Source organism: Lutra lutra, chromosome 11 (assembly GCF_902655055.1).
Source record: "Lutra lutra chromosome 11, mLutLut1.2, whole genome shotgun sequence".
NCBI lineage: Eukaryota > Metazoa > Chordata > Mammalia > Carnivora > Mustelidae > Lutra > Lutra lutra.
The window spans coordinates 71,876,435-71,893,160 of NC_062288.1; the positions used below are offsets into that span (position 1 = coordinate 71,876,435).

At 36.6% G+C, this 16,726-nt stretch overlaps 1 protein-coding gene across 1 annotated transcript in view; it reads right to left on the reverse strand.

Moving 5' to 3' along the window:
• BMT2 (base methyltransferase of 25S rRNA 2 homolog) overlaps positions 1 to 14,779 on the reverse strand; it is a 103,679-nt gene extending 88,900 nt beyond the window's left edge. Inside the window, exon 1 of the mRNA XM_047695427.1 lies at positions 14,501 to 14,779. Within this exon, the coding sequence (XP_047551383.1) occupies positions 14,501 to 14,660 (160 nt within the window). The 5' untranslated portion in view covers positions 14,661 to 14,779. The remainder of the gene's footprint in view (positions 1 to 14,500) is intronic.
• Positions 14,780 to 16,726: the final 1,947 nt, after the last annotated feature.

Here is a 16,726-nt window from a genome sequence, read left to right on the forward strand (position 1 = left end):
AAAAATTATGGTGGTGGCTTCACTCAACATCCTTAGTCTTAAGATTAAGTTTTATTGCCTTATGTTCAAATGTAGGCAATTGTTTGGTGACAGAATAAAATCAAAAACATAAAATAAAACAGCCAAATTTGAAGATGATAGTCAAATTCTCTCCCCAGTTAAGACTATCACATTCTAGCATTCAAGAAGTGTATTTGTTTGATTGATTTTTAACACAGAAAAAGAATTAAAACAGTTCAAATACATCAAGACTGACTTACTCAAAATTTCAAAAGCCTTATTACTGTAAGCACAGAGACCAAGAAGGACTGAGTTGAAAATCAAAATACTAGCCCTTTAGTTTGACGAAATTGAGAAACAGCAATAAAGGTACATACATGCAGATACACACAGTGTTAAAATGATTACATATCACAGTTTCAATCTTGGCCTGAATACCGAATGTAAACCCAAAAGGGATGAAGGTTTCTCTTTTGGAGGGTTATGTATTTACACAACAATATTTTCATTAACCAGTAATATTTGTGTAATGACAGAACTCTCAATTTGTTATATAGTGAACTGCAATAACTATCCACTAAAACAGGCAGGCAAACATATTTCCTAAATTCTTAAAGAAAAACTCCTTAGTCTTAGCAACATCTTTTAGATAGAGTAATTTACCAAATCTCTAATAGAACTACAGGAAGTCTTCGAAAAAAATATTTTGATTAATGATACATTAATAAACCTATGATGGCTCCTAACACTCTATTCATCAGACTTGATATCAAATGGTTCACTAAGGAATAGTATCATTTTAGAGGTGCTTTATCTTTTATTAAGATGGATATCTTCAATTCTAAAAGGCCTTTTGTTTGAACTTCTAAATTTCACTGCTCTATTTAATATGAAAAATAAATACATAAAATTACTATATTTGTTGGTAATAACAATCATTCAAACAAAAGCTGTATGGCCAAATATATCTGGGAAAAGCTATGTTTAACATATTTAAACAGATTTCTTCTCTGTAAGACTTTTTAGCTTAGATTCCACAGAAGATACAACATAAGACAAAGACCTGGGTGTAAGTAGTTTATTTGGGAGAGAATCCTAGGAAACAGGAGTGAGGGAGTGGGGAGAATAAGCCAAGGCAGGAAAAAAATGCTAATACAAAGGTACACTATTGAGTTCTGCTGCTGTGGGCTAGAGAAGCATATGAATTCTGGAATTTTGCACCTAAAAGACAGGAGGCTAGGACATTTTATACATCAGCTACAATCCCCAATTAACTGAGAGTTGATGAGAGAACCTCTACTTCTAGTTTGCACTTAGGCACTGAGTAAGGCGACATCCTTAGTGGGCTCCAGCAGTGTTAAGAATAGTGGAAAGCAGCACTCAGTTAAAGTGCAACTTTGTTAGGGCTGGGTGCCTCTGAGCTCACTGTCTGTCCGCCACAGCTGAAGACCAAGGGTACGTTATGTGGGGGCACCAAATGCATCTACTACAACTCTATATCACTGTATACTGTGAAATTCAATTTACCCTAGAATTAACTATAGAATTGCAAAGGCAACTGTATATATACAAAGACAACTGCATATATACAGAAACCTACTGCCATTCAGCTTTTAAGACCCATAGTTTACCACATTCAACAAAATTCTGTGTACATAATTATCAGTATCTTGTACAGTTTTAAAGCTTACTATCTGCTCCACTGAAGTTTTGAGGAAGGATTCAAATATTGTCTGTAAAGCCTATTTAACTCAAACTGTTTGCAGAGAACTTTCAATTTTAAGTCTTTGCTAACATTTAAGTCTCCAAACTCTCTCCAACTACGATGATAGTGAAACCGATGCATGATTAGTAAAGTGTAGTACCCTTATATATAATTGAGACTAAACAATGTAATTGTATATATTTTTCATTCTTTCAGTGGATTTGCTGAAAAAAAAAAAAAAATACTCTATGTCAAAATGTTACCCAGGATAACAAAGTTGATGAGCTAGCACTGGCATCAAAGAAAGGGAAGAAGAAATGTCACAAGATGTGGTAGATGCTATATGAACCAGATTATGTTCCCTATGTCCTATGTAAGGCTTCCTGGACCCAGAACTTTTAAATCATATACAAGAAGATGTATCAAGAAGACACTATGTTAAATGGTGGTTACAAAGTTGAAGAAAAAACATTGCCACCAGTTATTAAAATATTCTACTTTCTAGAATACTCTTGAAAGCTTGTTAAACAAACAGAATGGCCAAATTCAGTTTTTTTTTCCATAATAGCCCATTCTCTGTTTTTACAGTATTCAAAATAATAGTATTTATCTTTTAAGCAAAGTATTTTCAAAATAATTTATGATTTGAGTTCTAAAAGCCAACACCAGTTAAGGTTGACCAGTGCCCAGTATCCATAATCAAAATCCTTTTGCTAACGTAATCAAAATCCTCCTGCTAATGTGGTCAAAATTTTTACACAAAAAATATGTTAATTTTTGATTCTAAGAATTTTTAGTTATCTTTTAGAAATTAGGCCAACCAACATCTAAAAGACTGAACTATTTAAAAGTATAATACTTTTTCATTACCAAGTAGCAAATTAGGAACTAAGAACTTCCTGAGGTCGGCATCAAAGATCTAGTCAACAGAATCAGAAATGCTTAAGTATTCAAGCTCAATCAGAGGTTCTCAATGAATTAGTAATTAGTCATATAATGATTTTACAATGATATTGGCATTTGTGATGACTCAAAATCATTGTGATTAATATCTATTTTCTTGCCCACTTCTTAGACATCCTTAGAAGTATGAATGTATCTTTTAAAAAAAAGAGAGATAAAGGAGGAAGAGGAAGGGAGGGAGAGCTAAATCTCCAATAAATACATACATTTCATTTTCCCCAAATATAGAGAATTCAAAAACTATTTTTAGAAAGCACAATTAAAAATATATGTCCTCCTGGGACACCTGGGTGGCTCAGTGGGTTAAAGCCTCTGCCTTTGGCTCAGGTCATGATCTCAGGGTCCTGGGATCCAGCCCCACCTCGGGTGGGGCTCTCTGCTCAGCAGGGAGCCTGCTTCCCCCTCTCTCTCTGCCTGCCTCTCTGCCGACTTGTGATCTCAATCTCTCTGTCAAATAAATAAATAAATAAAATCTTTTAAAAATAATATATATATGTCCTCCAGTCTAACTTAAAATTAATAATTAGTGAATATTTTATGGCCAAACTAAATGAATATAAAGAAGAAATCAGTAATTTGTTCAGGTACATAGTTTTAAAGATCATGTTAAAGCTCTGCTTCATCTAAAAGATAAAGTCAATTTGCCTAATAAGATTCTGAACTGTTAGCATGACTTCTATTTATTATATTCTTCTTACAAATTTTTAAAACAGTAATTTAAAAAAAACTAATAATTTAAAACACAACTGATGCCAATTTAAGTTGTCAAACTAAGTTCAGTAACAGAAATCAATGAACCAAGTTATTTTGAAGATTGGTCCTAAAAATCAAGACAGTATCATAATTACTGACTAAATTCACCTCTACAAACATTTTATGTGACAACTAAAAGAAAAAAAATATGAGCTACTACTTCCTATAAAAAGTGGTAACAGTAACAACTAGGAAAAAATTAATAGCACATTAATTCATTAATTCAAAAGACAGAGTTCCATGGAATCTAAAACAAAAACAAAAAAAACAAGCTCACAGATACAGATAGCAGATTGGTGGTCACTAGAAGTGTGGGATGGGGTGTGGGAGAAATGGGTGAAGGGGGTCAAAAGATACAAACTTCCAGTTATAAAATAAATAAGTCACGAGGATATTAAAAAACAAAGAAAGTAAGTTCCATTTTTAATAATTTGGTGACTAGTTTAAGGTATTATTACTTTGGGGCGCCTGGGTGGCTCAGTAGGTTAAACCTCTGCCTTCAGCTCAGGTCATGATCTCAGGGTCTTGGGATTGAGTCCCACATCGAGCTCTCTGCTCCCCCCCACCCCTGCCGGCCTCTCTGCCTACTTGTGATAGTGCTCTCTCTCTCTCTCTCTGTTAAATAAATAAATAAACTCTTAAAAAAAAAAGATATTATTACTTTGAGTGCAACTGTCTTTTTTGTTTTGTTTTGTTTAAGATTTTATTTATTTGACAGAGAGAGACACACTGAGAGAGGGAACACAAGCAGGGGAAGTGGGAGAGGGAGAACCAGGCTTCCTGCCAAGCGGGGAGCCCAATTCAGGGCCTGATCCCAGGACGGGACCACAACCTGAGCGGAAGGCAGATGCTTAAGGAACTGAGCCACCCTTGTGCCTCTGGTGTCTTTTAAGAACCAAGTATAATGGAGTTAAGGAGTTATTCATCTTTACTCTTCTAAATAACCTCAAGAACAGGTCCAAACTTAAGTGAACCAATGGGATCCCCTATTTAAGTTGATACTATTTTTCCTTTTTGAATTAACTTCTCTCCTGCCATTTGTTACAAGCAAATTTCTTTCCTTCAAATCATAACTGAATTCACATATTCAAAAGGGTCCACCTGCTTCTTACTTGATCATCTTACAATTACTTCCTATATGTATCTGCAATCCTTATAGTACTTTGTCACTTGTTTATGGATATTGTCTATTAAGACCATAAGATGGTAATTTTCCCATTAGAAAGTATAAATTGAAAGGCAAATACTTTTTGATTTAAAACTTACATAAGCTATAGGAGTTAGTGATGGTGCCCCATTAATGGGGGAAAAAATGTTTTATGTTTTTGCCATGCTCAAAAAATACACAAAACACCGAAATTATAAATTAAATTCAGTACCAGAGTAAAATTAAAACAAGAGTTGACAACTGTCAGTGGATAATAGTGATGAAAAAGTAAAATCTGAATACTTCAAAATAATGTTCTCAAAATAAGAGTTACAAGAGGCTTGGAAAAACAATAGATTCAAAGTCAATTTTCTGGAAACTTCACTGTTTTATGCTACTTTATGTACGTATTTTTTACTTTATGTTATTGTCAAAAGAAAAACTTGCAGCTGGAAGTGCAATTGTATCCATTAAGTTCTTTGATAACTGTATGTATTTCTAAATAAAAAGTTGAAAAAACAAAAAAAATTCAAATAGCATTTTCTACTGAAACAGAAAAAAAAAAACCCAACAGTACATATATCTTTTAGGAAAAGCTATACGCTTAAAGAGAACTTATTGGTAACAACATTATTTAAATAGATGAGTTATTTTTATGTGGAAAAAAAAAGATAGATGGTGTTATCTATGCTTTAAAAAAAAGACAGATGCATTTTTACATGCTAGGACCATTTGATGTTTATAAGTATGCTACAAATAATATTATTTTCTCAGTAACTTCTAATTTTCTCACTTTAAAAAGATAAAGCACAGAAGATAAGAAATTTTGTTAAGTGTAAATCTGAGGCCAAATTTAGATAAGAATAGCATGTAAATTATTCTTAGTGGTTTACCCTTCTGAGTCATAATATCAAAGATCAACACCGCACTATTGTGGTTCTTACATGGAATACAAAATAAATCACATGATTCCATATTCACAAAACTTTAAAAAAAAAGGAAAAATGTATAGTCAGAAGGGATCAGTGGACATGGAGTACAGAGTGACAGAGGTGTGACTACAGAGGAGCATAATGAAATTTGGAAACAATAGAAATGTTCTGTATCTTGAATGTAGCAATGCTTCACAGGTGTATACATCTGCCAAAACCCACTGAATTATACACTTTAAATGGGTTTAGTTTATTGTACGTAAATTGTTCCTCAATAAGTTTCATTTAAAAATATTATATGCCATGAGCACAGTAAAAGTTACAACATTAAAAAAATATATATTTCATTAAATTTGAGGGTCATTAAGTTCTCTTAAAAAAAACAATTTACTTTGAGTATCACAAACAAATCTTGACCTTGTGGAAATTCAGAACTAAAAATCTATTTAATTTTTACTTCGGTACATTATCAAATGTGGACAGTAAGATACTTTACCTATAGATGACCAGATTACCAAATTCACATTTCAAGAACCTTTAAAGATCATTTTCTCTAATATGAGGTAAGCAGATAAACTCATGACCAAGTGGAAACAAGTTCAACAGCCACTCTACAGCATTAAGACAAGTGTTCAGGTCTAGAGTGTCTCACAAACATAGTTAAACCAGGCTTCTCAGGATTCCTGAGCACCTGAAACAGTGACACACCTAAAGGGGAACAAAACATCCACGGTGTGTGGTGTAGAAGGAGCTTCTGAGATTCAAACACAGAACACCTGAAAACCTGCATCTTATATCCAACATGTCATGACTAGTCATTTATCTGATGAGGGAAAAAACCCAAAACAGTGATGTACTAAGGTCAGACCTTTCTTATAAAAACAGAAATATAAGAAGCAAAGCAGTCGGGGCTGGTGGGGCGGGGGGGGGGGGGGGGGGGGGGGGGGCAAAAAAACCTGTTACAGCCATTCTAATACTGAAGAAGACAGAGACTACAGAGCAGCCTTGGTAGAAATTCCAGGAACCAGCCAATCTTCAATGTTATAGCCCTTAAATGCACCCAGGCAGTATAGTTAATGATATACCTTTTTATTTCTTAAACCATGTATGTAACAAATTTAATGCTTCCTATGTTGCAAATACTGTTTTAAGTACTTCACAAATATTAACTCATTTAATTCTAATACCAACCCACTGAGACAGATCTTTTACTTTACAGATCAATTCTAATACCAACACACTGAGACAGATCTTTTACTTACACATCAAACCTAGCAGTCAAATGCCAAAGTCCATGCTTCTAACCACCACACCACCTTGCTTCTCTTTACCAGTTTTTAATTTATGAATGTTCACAGATATGAACAAAGCTTTGCACCAGAACAAGTAGCACTGACACTACTTGCTACAAACAAATGGTCTTTTGTCAGCCAAATGCAATTATTTAGTCTCTGCAACTGCATTAATTGTTAGATTTCTGGCAATGATTTCAACTCTGGCTGCATGCTGGAATCACCCAGAAGTTTCATTTAATGGATCAGGAGTACAAACTGGTTATTTTAATGCTCCTCAGATAAAGCCACCGTGCAGTGATGGCTCAAAACCACAGGTCTATGATAAGATTGTAAACTCAAACACCTCTTGAAATAATATATAGATTGGTGAGGTTTAGGGCATCCTGAATAGTCAAATTTATTTATTTTTTTTTAAAGATTTTATTTATTTATTTGACAGACAGAGATCACAAGTAGGCAGAGAGGCAGGCAGAGAGAGAGAGAGGAGGAAGCAGGCTCCCCGCTGAGCAGAGAGCCCGATGTGGGGCTCGATCCCAGGACCCTGGGATCATGACCTGAGCCGAAGGCAGAGGCTTTAACCCACTGAGCCACCCAGGTGCCCCCGGAATAGTCAAATTTAATTAAAAAACAAAACACTGCATGGATGAAACTCAGTATCTACAAATGTAATTTAATCTACAGTCTATCTTGTGTTTGGAGCATTCTCTTGTTATAAACATATTTATGATAAAATAGTTAATTCAAAATGTAAAACTCTGAATATATCCTACACATGAGATGGAAAGAAATTAAGAAAAGTCAGAATCAATGGCATCAACATCTGTTATTCCCTTATAAAACAAATTTACTGATATATGTACAACCACAGAGATTACTTGTTTAGTGTAAACAAAGGACTTATGAACAACCTTCTGAGAATTAATTTCTATATAAGTTGGACTAATAATTTCTATATTAAGTAGAGAAATTGCTTTATAAATGAGAAAAGGGGATGATCAGATGCATGCTGATTAGCCATCTATTCTACAATAACCCTTGCAATGGGCATCAATGTCCCTACACTTAGAGCATAATAAATTAGTACAGTTTATATCAGTGGTTCTCAGATGTTTGCATTTTGCAATTAGTGCTAATTTCACCCCCAAAATTTAGGAGGTTGATATTGGGGTTGAAAGATTTTTATCTTTGAAGTTACAGTATATAGGTAAATATACACTCAAAACAAAATTATTACCATCTTCTAATACTAACACACACAGACACACAATACAATATCCTTAATAGTTCTCATTTTTTCTGTTTGGCTAAAACTTTTTATTTTTTTATTTTTTTATTTTTTTTAATCTTTGGCTAACACTAGTATGTAGGAACCAATTGGTAGGGAAAGATGAGTAGCAAATAACAAAGAAGAGAAATTCACAGCATACAGTAAAATAAGGCAAGGTGATTCCACGAAAATTTACCAAATGTTAAGAACAAGGCATTTTACAGTATCCATATTCTCCACTATTTACAGTTTAACTATAGAAAAACAATATGTTTACATTGATAATTTCAAGCGTTTTTAGAAGAGTAAAATTAATCTAACTACTAAATATAAGAAGCCATGACCATAAATTCTTTACAAAAAAAACTGTACCCCAAATTTACAATTTAAAAATATGAACGAATATAAGAAGATTAAACCCAACTATCTAGAAATATCTATATAAGCATCATTCTTTTTATGTGTACCTTAAATTTATAAGGCATAATGCTACATACTAGGGATACAAAAACAAAAGGCAGAGTCCTACTCAAGGAACTAAAGTTAGTGGGAAAGACAGGTAACTGAACTGGTAAGGGATAAATACAATAAAGGCAAGCACAACTGTGGTATTGGAGCACAAGATATAAAGAGGGACACTAATGTAAAACTGGACACTACTGGTGTCTTCCAAGGATCTGTACTCAATTACACATTATTATCACTCTGTGGGTCAGTTCATATGGCCTCAAACTTCAATTTCCACAGAAGGGCTTCCAATCCTATACTTCTAAAGGATATATTCCAAAATAAATAATTACACCAACCCTATGACAAACCAACCTGTTTACTCTGTTCTCCCTGCTCCCATCCCAACCCATACACATTTCCAAAACAGAGGAAAATGAGTACTTTAATTTTCCCAGAAAACAAACCTTGACATCATCTCTGACTCTTCCCCTTTACTTTCACTGAAACTACTCACTCTGACCTTCAAAAATTCTTTGGTGTATCTTTCTCTGTATTCATGATCACTGTTGTTACTGAGGCTATGATTAACTCTAAATCAGATCAGTATAAGGGTCTCCTAGGTGATCTCCTTTCTTCCGGTTCTTTCCTACTCTACAGTACTTTAGAGTTCAGTGTTCCTTAACTCCTCTGTTCATTATATAACCTATGGAGCTTTCAAATACATATGCCTATGTTTCACAAATTTCCACAGATGATAATGATGTGGAACCAAGGCTAAGATCCATTGCATTTATTTTTTTTTCCTCCACAAAACAATCAAAAGGCTCTACACCAATCAAGAGGATCTACTTAATTTTACTGTACCTTTTGAAATGTAAAAAAACCAAAACCCTAAAAAGATACCTTACTACAATAATGACCAATAATAACAAAATCAAATAGTTAATATACTATATGCCTCTCACTGAAATGACTATTTGCCAGTCAATGTTCTCTTTTAGTGTTACTAATTATTAAACCCTTCTTTTTTTCTCCCTGCAAGAATGGCAATTCCCACTCTCCTTGTGTAATGTTAACAAAGCCCTCTGTGGACAGTCTTCACCTTACTTATTTTGCTAACTAAATAAACATTCTATCACAAAGCAGCACTTTCTGATTCTATATCAGAATGGGCATGACTAAAAAAAAGAAAAAGAAAGAAAAAGAGAGTAAAACTTCACTTTAAAAAAAGGAAAAAAAAAGGAAAGAAAGAAAACCTGTTCTAAGTTTTTTGGGGTCATGGAGTTGGTTAGTATTTTAAAGTAGTGTTGAAGACCATAGAAGGAAAAAAAAATAAGAAATTTCAATTAAAAAGTCTGTTATCCTAATATTAAAAACAATTTCAAAACTTTGTTTCAGGAAAACCACTAATATTATATTCATTCTTTCATTTTTAGACCTTTTGGTGTTAGTTTAAAAATATTTCTAATTCAGGGGCGCCTGGGTGGCTCGGTGGGTTGGGCCTCTGCCTTCAGCTTAGGCCGTGATCTCAGGGTCCTAGACTCGAGTCCAGCATCAGGCTCTCTGCTTGGCGGGGAGCCTGTTTCCTCCTCTCTCTCTCTGCCTGCCTCTCTGCCTACTTGTGATCTCTCTCTCTCTCTATCAAATAAATAAATAAATAAATAAAATCTTTAAAAAAAAAGTCTAATTCAAGTTTTTCCCTCCCTGCCAACTCTCTTTCATGTGTTTAGTAAAGAAAAACAATCACAATAGTATTTTTCAGCCTATCCTAAACTGTTACTCTAGCTCACCCCTTCTCTCAAACTATAAAGAATGTGAATAATCAATAAAATTAAACATCTCAACTAGACTATTTAGTAGTTGCTTCTTAACATGCTGCTCACAACTATCTTCAATACATAATTTTTTCCAGACATAGTCTATAGAACCAACATACCCTGTATTCTCCTTTTGTGCTTCAGTATCAGTAATCTGTCTTACCTGCTTTTATAATATCATCATTGCTATTACTAACACTGATTTTAGTATAGGAAACTACAATAAAGATCCCCCATAATTCAGTGACCTTGAGAATATCACTGTTAACAGCTTATTATGCATGTTTACTTTTCTCTGGTTGGCTTATAAGCTACATGGGTTTGTGTGATGAACTGTTTTTTTAACTTGTTTTGGCCTACAGAATAAATAAATTCAGAGTATTCAGTGAATAAATTGATGAAATTTACTAAAGACATTCACAGATGGGTTAAAAAATCAAATCTAAACGGAATGGAAATCATACTTTTATTTCTAACAACTATAGCCTTCACATTTTTTCAATTTTTACATGAAAACTTTAAGTTTGGAAAAAGAGATGCCAAGCATAATAATAATCATTGTAGGAACAGGATTATGTGACTAGGATTATGGGAAAAAAACATACAAGGACAACTGAAAATACACATGGCTCTACTTCAGTTCTCAATTAGATGTGTACTCATCAGGCAGATCGGATTAAACAATGAAGTCCCTGTTTGGAAAGCAAAATTAGCTGTTTCTCATTAAAAAGCTGTCTACAACTCTTATGATACATTTAAAATATTTCTGGCTTACATGTTATTCTTAAAATAACATGTTATTCTTAAATGTTATTTAAGTGTTATTCTTAAAATTTTGTATAGCAAAGACAGAAAACACCTATATCTGCAAACATGTTTCCATTTATATAAACTCAATCTAAAGGACTGTCCCTTAGCTATAAATGGCTGACACTACAAACACCTCTTCTCACCACTGCTAGATATTTCCCTGCCATTTCCTCTTGATAATTACTTAAGATAACAGCACTGCGGAGAACACTGACCATTATCTCCAATTCTTACTTTATACAAATTGGCAAAGGATCTCTAAGTGGTGACAGAGAACAGGCAGTAAATGGAGTAAAGAGGGACAAAAGTGGTAAAAAAAAAAAAAAAAAAAAAGTGCACTAAATCCACCAGCTAATCTTTACCATTCTACCCACTACCACCAACCCCAAGCCTGCTCATCCCCATCAACAAACATGAGGTGGGCAACAAGCATCAGTTGAGAAATTTTTTCTACCACAGCAGGAAAATCTTATTTTTATTGTTATTCCTGATTCATTTTCAATTTCAGTACCAGATATAGGGAAAGGGAAAACTACATTATCTAACTGTACACTTGTTATCCAATGCTCACTCCTGCCATTTCTCACCCAAAAATCCATACTTCATATAGTCCCAACTCAGCTCATCATATCTATCCCATGGATTACTCCTTTCTCATCAATTTACATCATTTTACCTAACACAAATTACTGCTTCCCATTTTCCTCCTATTTCACCAACATGTGGAATTACCATTAGGTGTGCAATTGGGAGGAAAAAATTATTTCCATAAAATATGTACAGTACTAATGATGAACTATCCAAACTTCAAGCAAGTTGTGTCAATATTTTTGGGATTTGGCTCACTCATGTGTAAAAGGAATGCATTCCAAAGATTGGCTGACAAATTTCCAGGCCCCATTGACAAGGATTCTGAAACTATATACTAAAGGTAGAAGACAAGAATTTTCTAAATGGCACACAGATGATCAGTCATATTTGGGAATCAATGATAAATGCTAAGGTTCCTTCTAGTCTAACATTCCAAGATTCTAAGCTGGAATTTTCACTGCATTTTCTAATAGAAATATTGTTACAAAAGGTGTGTAGTTTGTATCATTGATGGTCTTACAGTTACTGTTTAAATAGGCCTGTATAACCTGACCTAGCACCTAAGCTCCACTTACATCATTATTTTATGACCACTGGTGACTTGCAAATGAACTTGTATGTTTGCACACTGTGGACCACCAGTATTATAATACTAAAACCTCAAAGGAAAACACTAAAAAATTATTTTCTTGGGATTATGTGCATAATTAGACTTTTCCACAGATGGCCTTTTCACAGATTTCTGTCCAATCTGACATTATTACGGGTCAGAAATAAAAGCAGGAAGTGCATGCTCATTAGGATCTCTTACTTTGCTAGTTCACTGGTGGGGCTTTGTGTATCACTGGAATAAAGCCTAGAGAAATCTAGATCATTGATAGAATTCAGGGCATTAAAATGCCTAAAGAACAGTCTCACTCAAATGTTTACAGACTGCCAGGACTTGACCTGCTCAGAAGCACACTAGATCATTCATTTATGAACCATATGTAGCTCTTCTAGCTCTGGTAACTTCCAATGACCAATTCTCATTATAAACAAAAGTTCCGTTGGTTAATATTCAAGTTTAAAGACATGTTTCAACATGTGGGAACTAATCAAGTATAAACAGCACTTGAACACACGATGACACATTAGTAGTGTGTTGATTTAAGTGGAACCTCTTCTTTTACAAATAAATTAATAATATAAAAAGGTAGAAATGGAAACAATTATATGCTAGTCAGCTTTTTCTTTAAAAAGGTGTACTTGCTTAGAGCTGTACAAAATAGCATGATAAATTAAATTGTGTATTTATTTCTTCATTTCTCCAGTGGATTTCTCCAATCTACAGTGAATGCCATTATGTAAGTGCATTCTTTGAATATCAAGAATGATGCAATGGTTGTCATGACAACTACTCATTTTATTGAATAAATTGTGGGTTGGGGGTTAAAGCGTTCTTTTAAAAAACACATGGCAACATCTTAACTATGCCTGATAAGTCTCTTTCTATTGTCACCTATTAAACAATAACTATAAGCCATCTTTGAGGATGACTATTTAAACAGCTATTTAAAAAGCTAGGCTTGAGTTGCCAAAGGAGGAAAACTTTGAATTAAGTTTGGAAAAGGAAACACATCAACTACATTCAAAGGAACAAAAGATACTTCTTTTTAATCTTCTAGAGTAATTGAAAAGTGTTTGTAAATCAAAAGTAACATGATGTTACATGTTACTGTAACATATTTTGCGTCTAATCCTAAATTTAACTCACTATAAAACTAACACTAGAAGACTGCTGACTTTCAGTTTGCAATTAAGCTAAAGTGAGAGCAAGTAGAAGGCTATCCCTCATTTTGATACTCAAGAAACTTCTCCTGAGTGTGTAAAAAACTGGGAATTTCCAATGTCAAGTGACCTACAAAACGGCTCTGTTAAGAAGCCTATATTTAAAAACACCGAGGATAACTGCAGACCCCAACTATAAACGCTCCTCTAAAGGCTTCTTCCTTCGCTTCAGATCTTCCATAGGACAGGTTCCCAGCTTCACCGCATCTGTGTCCCTAGGAGGCTCGGTGGTTACACAGACTATTCAAAGCTAAACAATATTTTGAGATCCTGCCCCAGATCTTTTCCTTCCTCACCGAAATCAAGGTTTTGGAGAACGGCGGATGGGGGTTATGAATGGCGCCCCTCCCCCCTCTAACAAGGTGAGGTCCAGTCAGCTAGAAGGCCTGCTGACTTCGCAGCCCTGGAAACCAATGCGAGGAAGCTCCAGCACTGCCTGGCTAAACCCACAGGCAAGGGGGGGTCTGTCGGGGCAGCAAATCAAGAAGCCTGGTCAAGCGCAGGGAGAGAGTGGCAACTCACGCTTCCTTCGATCTTTCCCAAATGGCTCTTACCTGCCTTCGTGTTTTACCTTCACCTTTCTCGCGTCGAGCGACCTCCACCTCTTCTGGGAGGGCGCGTGTGTTTGTGTGTGTAGTGACAACAATCTTAGCACCCCGACTGGGGACAGGGGATTGGAAGGGGTGGGGACTCAGTTCCTCCACAGCCCTGGAACTCTCCTGAAGGGCCCTCGAAGAAAAAGGGGCGGGAGGAGCGCGTCTGACGCCGACTGAGGACTCGACCAAGAAGGGGGCGTCCGGGCCTGGGAGAGCGGCGCTGGCAGGGGCTGACGTGCAGCTCCTTCAGGTTGCAATGGTGGCCCCTTGGGGGAGGGGAGAGGTGACAAGGGGCTGGGGGCGATGAGGCCTCCCCTCCCCCCTCGCTCAAGCTCGCTGTTTACCTTCCCGGTACTTCTTGCGGAGCCGCCGGTGGACGCTCTTCACCACCCCGGACAGCTTCTCTTGCTCCAGCTTCCGCTCCTGCTCCCGAGGCGGCGGAGTGCTCGGGGGCCCAGCCCCATGCCTGCGAGCACTGCTTCGGCCGCCGGCCTCCGGCTCCATATCACTGCCGCCGCCGCCCCTCGGGCCCCGCAGACGCCTGCCTGACGGAGGAGGTGGCAGCAGCGGAGGCAGCAGCCGGGGGAGGCAGAGGAGCCCAAGCGTCGGCCTTGGAGGTGGCCCCTTTCCCAAACGCTCAAGCTGATTGGCGGACTGTGGAGGGCTGGGCGGAAACGGAAAAGGCTAAAGGCCAATGGATGGAGAGCGCCGGCGGCGCACCCGGTTGTTTGGGACCGCAAGCAGCTGGAGGAGGCGGGGGAGCTGAGGCAGTGGGAGCGCTGGGCCCAAAAGCTCCTTTCTGCTCCCCACCCTCTCCAGATTCTGTGCGCAGGCGCTGTGAACGACGCGCTTGCGCGTCTGAGTTTGCTTAGTAGGGGCTCGGTTCTACCCCCAGCCTTCTCGCGTCTTCCGGCTTTTCCATCCTCTGAGAATTATATTCTAACGCTAAGCGGTTAGGGTCTTCTACCTGTACCCCTGCTGTACTTTGTCACTTATAGGTTCTCTTTAGCTGCATAGCGCGGGGAAGCGCTTTTGAGATGACTCGACAGCCCAGGAATTTTACACTTCGAGGGACCCAGGCAGAGATGCTTTCATTGGCGGGAGCGGTCTACGGAGTAGTGACTTAATTCACCGGCCACCGGTGCTTAATGCCTTTAGTGCCAGAGCTGGGCCAAGGACATAGGAAATGGGAAAAGGAGAGAGTCAAGAAAAGCGGTAGAAGGTAATAGTGGAGAGAAAAGGAAAGATGGAGAACCCTGAACACCTGCCCTCAAGAACTTTTGTGGTGGCCCAGGTGTCACAGGGAATGTACCCTGATTTAATTTGGATCAGAACTGAGTGCTTTTAAAGTTGGGCTTGGGTGTTCTGTCCTTTAATTTGGTGGGTTAGTCTACGTGAAGTGTGCCTGAGTGGGTTTGGCAACCTATACCATCACCAGCACCCCTCCTTGCCCTTCTCTTCGGAAATTCCTGAGGAGCATGATTGTTGATTTCTCTGCTCCCCAGAGAGATGTCGGCTGTATTCTTGAAGTTCCTGCTCGAAAGGCTGAGAGCTCTTAAAGGATTGTATTAGGTTGTAGAGTACCACCGAACTGCAGTTGTTGGTTATATGTTTGTAAAATGTTGCAAATGCTTTCTAACCAATGATTTTATGAATATAAATAAAGCTTGCATTAAGTAACTTTTATATGCCACCTTCTCAATAATGAAGACCCTGAAGAGCATAGCATTGTACACTCTCTAGAACACAGGAAGAACAGGAGGGGAGAAATGGAGATGATCGGTGGAATATAAAGATGGAAGATGTATTCCTATCTGTGCAGTAAACACACAGATCAAATACAGATAAACTTCAAAAGAACTAATTATAATGAAGTTACACACACATGTGTAATAAATTGAGGCTCTCGTGGTCTTATTTGGGGGCTTTTCATTTGGGAAGAAAGAGACTTTTTTTTAAGAGTTTAAAAAACAACAATTTATATAATCTCTCAGGATGCAAACAAATTTGCTACATTACAGACAGAAACAGTTAATATATAATAAGTCAGTAAAAATTTAAAATTAAGCATTATCTCTCTTAACATACAGAAATAATTTATTTTCTAAGCGACAAAAATCTACAAATTTACATCAACTTCTCAGACTTCAGGCCTTAACAAATACTAAATTGCAAATCAGACAAAAACATATTCTAGAGCAAATTAGACTCTTTTTGTGGAAGGCCTAATAGTAAATATTTAAGTTTTATAAGCCACATATAATCTCCTTGCATATTCCCTTTACTTTGTCTTTTATAACACTTTAAAAGTGTAAAAATTCTCTTCAACTTATTGGTCATAAAAAAATAAGTCATGGGCTGAATTTGGCCATTGTACTATAATTTGCCAACCCCTGTTTTATAGAATTAATGATCCTTGAGTACGCTAATTAGACAATGCCCAATGTGACATTGTAAGGACACTTAACCATCCTATCCCCTTATTTTTATATTTTAGATATTTTTTCTTAACAATTATTATAAATAATCTCCACATATTTTTACAAAAACTCTTAGTATCATTTTCTGCT